The 4566-nt window shown below is 42.2% G+C and overlaps 1 protein-coding gene across 1 annotated transcript; it reads left to right on the top strand.

Moving 5' to 3' along the window:
- The first annotated feature begins 2069 nt into the window (after positions 1–2069).
- Positions 2070–4312, top strand: LOC144741452 (tRNA wybutosine-synthesizing protein 2 homolog). Its single transcript, XM_078623976.1, is given in 8 exon segments — positions 2070–2122; positions 2259–2418; positions 2508–2697; positions 2766–2916; positions 3001–3110; positions 3254–3291; positions 3293–3412; positions 3944–4312. Coding segments are annotated over 8 exon segments (1191 nt in total).
- The last annotated feature ends 254 nt before the right edge of the window (positions 4313–4566 follow it).

The raw sequence follows: 4566 nt of genomic DNA, 5'->3' as shown, positions 1-4566 counted from the left end.
GGTTCATCCATGGTAGATCGGCAGAGAGATTCATTGATCCAAGAGACAAATTCACACTGTAAATAAGTCAAATGAGAGAAGAAATGAGCCTGATTAGGGCTCATATCCGCTTTAGTTAACTCATACTTTTTAATTCTTACCTCACAGTGAAGAAATCCACAATATTTCCCATATTTATTTTCCTTTGTAATCTCTCTCCATACAATAAAAAAAGGAAAGATGTATCCAAACACCTTGTCAAATATCATACAGTATTCATAACTTTCTTTTTTATATATTTTGTGATTTTTTTTTCTGTCATGTTTAAGCTCTTTGCCCTATTAATTTATTTGATGTATTTATTTATAATCGTATCTAACTTTTTTCTTTTTTTAGTAGATGCTCTCTTCGTTATGCTTTAAACCTTGACACTTGACGGATGAATTCCGTGGGCAAATAAAAACCTTGAATCCTTGACACATGCCCAGAAAGCATGTGGATGGATGGATGGGTAATTATTTCTTCCTATCAGCTTACTCTGCTGTGACAGAGTAGTGTGTGTGATGTGTTGACACTCCGTTTTTCAGTGACCATATAAATTGCAAACAGCTCTTGCCAAGTGTCTTTAAGTGCTGATATAAAAGGTGATGCAGTGAAGGTTCACTGTTGGCTGAGCTCAGTCATACAGACATTATGGCTTTGTTGTTGCAGTAGAGAAGGGAGAAGAAGGTGCTTCATCAGGATCACCTGGGGAGGGCGGCGCCATAAATAACCCCAAGAGTAAACCAGACATCATTCATTCTGTCTGCATAGAAGTTACAGAGCAAAGGTTTTAAAAAAAGCTGTCTCTCATCAATACTGGGGTGAATTCAAATGTAACTGTGGACACGTAAGCACCAGATTACTATGATGATGTCACATTAAGTTACGTGAGAGGAGATAAAGGAGGTATTATGTAACTGGAAGCAGATATGGAATATCTACTTGTCTTGATAATATGATATGATAGCATGCAACTTTATCACCAATAAAAGAAATGATCTTTTGACTACTGATGAAATATCAATACCTCATTTATTTTCAATCAGCCCTATTTTAATGTGTTACAACTAAGATTTCTCGGTCTAAATAAAACAAACAGATTTATGTAAATCATGTAGCCTACCAATATTATTATACATGTATATGCATATTATCTGTTTTTCTATATTATCATTCTTTGTTGTTCTTTGTTTGCAAACATGTTCATGTCATGTATTTATCTAACCAGTGAAAATGAAACGCTTAATGTGTAATTGTGTACAGAGAATACATGAAAAGAACAATGAATTACTAATCTGAATATACATCTGAATATGTGTAAAATGGATATGATATGGGCGTGGTTTGATTGGATAATATCAATGTTATCTAATATACACGTGTTTGTGTTTGTAATACTATTTTTGTATTACTTTCCCCAAAGATCTCTGGCTCTATTTTTTAACAAAACTTTTCCAGTCTTTTAAGACTTTATAGATAATGTATTTACACACAATTAATTTTTGAAGTTGACAAAACAAACATTTTGCTGTTACATTAAATAATTCAGTTGGCATCCTGTCAACAAATAACAGCTTTCTTTACCTCACTTCAGTTTCTCTCAGGGGCCAGCTAACATGGCTAAAATAGCTAACATGGCTAAGATAGCTAACATGGCTAACATGCTAACTAGCCTATGAGGGCTGCGCGTTGTGTGGCGCCATCTGACGGTATCAGTTAGCAACTGCAGCTGTTCTCCTTCTACTATATACTGTGTATATATACTATGTACCATACTAAAGCTATACTTTCAAAAATTAAATGGCAGTGTAACCACACTATAGTAATATGACATCCGGATCCTTCGTTACGATTATACCACCATATAAAGCCACTGGTATTCGAGCTATAAACTTTGGTGTTGTGTCCGTCGTGCATATCCGTCCGACCGGAAACAGGCACTGTGTGTTAGCGCGTTCCGCCTCCGGTCGATGTACTCGCCGTCGTGGGATAAATTGTCGCCTCTTTATTCTCCGGTGTCTGTGTGTTTTTTTTCTGTCAGCTTTTTGATGGACGGTGTACCATGTCTTCGTGTGTCGCAGCGCCATGCACAATATTTTAGGTAAGCACGAGAGCAAATGTCGTATGCTAGGTTGTTTGGGAGTTAGCATAGGAACCCAATCGGAAATGTAGGACAGTAAACAAAGAGTTTGCAGATTTGAATGTGCCTAACTGTTAAATGTTCTTTCATCTTAAAGGAAATGCCTGCAGTCCAAAGGTGTCCTGGACCACAGTCTGTGCTTCCTGAAGGAGCCAGAGGGAACAGTCCTGCTGCCCATTTCACAGTCCTGTCTGTCCCACATTGATCTGCTGTCTCTCAGAGCTTCAGACAGCTGCTGTGAACTGGTTTGGAGCCAGGTGACGATGTTTAGGATATAAATCATCTGCTGTTCGGTAGTAAATACAGACACCACATCTGCCATGTTTCCTGCTTTCGGTCTTCTCAGCAGGTGAAGAAGGAGCGGAGGAGGGTGACTGCTAACAAACTGGAGCAAATCCTTCAGCAGCTGTTGGAGGCTCATGGAGAAGAAATGACCGAGGAGCTGAGGAGGGATATTCCCCACAACTTCCAGCGACATGGAGACTTAGTCTTGCTGGGAGACAGCTGTTTCTCCCTGCCGCCCTGGAAGAAATTGGGTACGCTACTGTAATTTCATTCCTTTACTTGTTTGGATAAGCAACAGCGAATGAGTGTTCTTTTCTAGATCAGCAGCTGTGGGCTGCAGTTGCCAAAGGCCTCGAGGCAAAACGCCTGGCGAGGATGAGTCGCATATCCAGAGACGGATTCAGATCTCCGGTAGTGACGATGCTGTTAGGAGGGAACAGCTGGGTCAAACATGTGGACAATGGGATTAGGTGAACACATTCCCAGTGGGGGGTTGTGATCTGCTGCGTTCATGCTGTCTTGACTTAGCTGGATGTCTGAATTGTTTCATACAGGTATGAGTTTGATGTCACAAAATCCATGTTCTCAGCTGGAAACATAACCGAGAAGCTCAGAGTGGCAGCATTTGACTGCAGAGGGGAGACTGTGGTTGATTTATATGCAGGTGGGGAAGTCATTTTTGTCAAAACGAGAACACCCTGATGATAAATGCAGTGACCCTGTGATGTTGTCTACTCCTCATTTGTAAAAACAACCGCAACTGAAAGAATTATGACATACCTAATCAGCGACACTTTATCTCATCAGGTATAGGATACTTCACACTGCCGTATCTGGTACACGCAGGGGGCCACACATGTTCACGCCTGCGAGTGGAATCCAGATGCTGTCACAGCTTTGCAGAAAAACCTTGTGGCAAACGGGGTGTTGGACCGCTGCACAGTTCACCAAGGAGACAACCGACAAGTAATGTGTTTTTATTTACCGTCTACCCATCTGACATGTGCAGCATCAGCTACTTCACTGCATAGATGAAAGTGTTTGTGCCCTCTAGTGGTTCAAATGATTCCCTCTCCAGATGAAAGTCTTAGGAGAAGCTGTTTTGAACTTCACTGGATGGCTCATTTAAATCAGGAAACTGGTTCACTTCGGTTCCCGCTCATCTTGATCTTCTGCTTCTGAGCTTTTCAACTGCCTTTGTCGTTGCCAGCATGTTTCTGACAGTTGCATCAAATATTGCATCAAAGTCACACATGGAGGCTGGAGGAAACGTGCAATAGGAGGAAGTAAAGTCCTCACAATGACAGGCATGTGGACTGCTTGCAAAATGATATTTTCAAGGTGGCGCAAGAAAACATTCATTTATTTTGTCACTGAATATATTTGACACTTGAATGAATGCGACTGCTAAATATCTCTGCTGTAAGAAGGTCAGTGCCACACAGACAAGCAATGAACGAAGCGTTCTCTTGTGACTTGTCTTGTCTTGTCTTGAAGGTCCAGCTTTGTGACGTAGCTGATCGTGTGAACCTGGGCCTCATACCGAGCTCTGAGGAGGGCTGGCCTGTTGCCTGTCGTCTGCTAAACAAAACAACCGGGGGAGTTTTACACATTCACCAAAATGTGACGTCATCGTTATTGAACCCTGCAGCCATCGGTGATGACACCCAGAGGGTTTCTGGGAAGGAAGCTGACAGAGAGGCGTGGCAGGCCTGGGCTAATGACACAGCAAAACACATCAGCACCCTTCTACAGGAAATCACTGCTGCACAGTGGAGAACAAACATCCAGCACATTGAGCGTGTTAAATCCTACGCGCCTCGTGTTCATCACATTGTTCTGGACTTGGAATGCCGACCGTCCTGACCTGAATCCACATATCGGCTGTATTTTCTAGTGACTCCGGGAGGCAACCGCTGTTTTTAAAGAAATGTCCTGTGATTGTAAGCCCACACAAGGTGCTCGGACACATTCCAACCACAGCCAGGACAGCTGCAGTGGAAACAGCCGGGGTGTCCAGCACCTCGGGGGTGTCTGCTCATTGCTGTGTTACACTGAAACCCTGCAGACACGAACAGCAAACGGTTTCCTGTAATGGAATAACACTAAATACAATTCTG

The sequence above is a fragment of the Lampetra planeri genome, unplaced genomic scaffold, assembly GCF_965212315.1.
Source record: "Lampetra planeri unplaced genomic scaffold, kcLamPlan1.2.h2 scaffold_554, whole genome shotgun sequence".
Lineage (NCBI taxonomy): Eukaryota > Metazoa > Chordata > Hyperoartia > Petromyzontiformes > Petromyzontidae > Lampetra > Lampetra planeri.
Note: the sequence above shows the minus strand (reverse complement) of the source record. Positions and strands in the feature narration are given on the sequence as shown.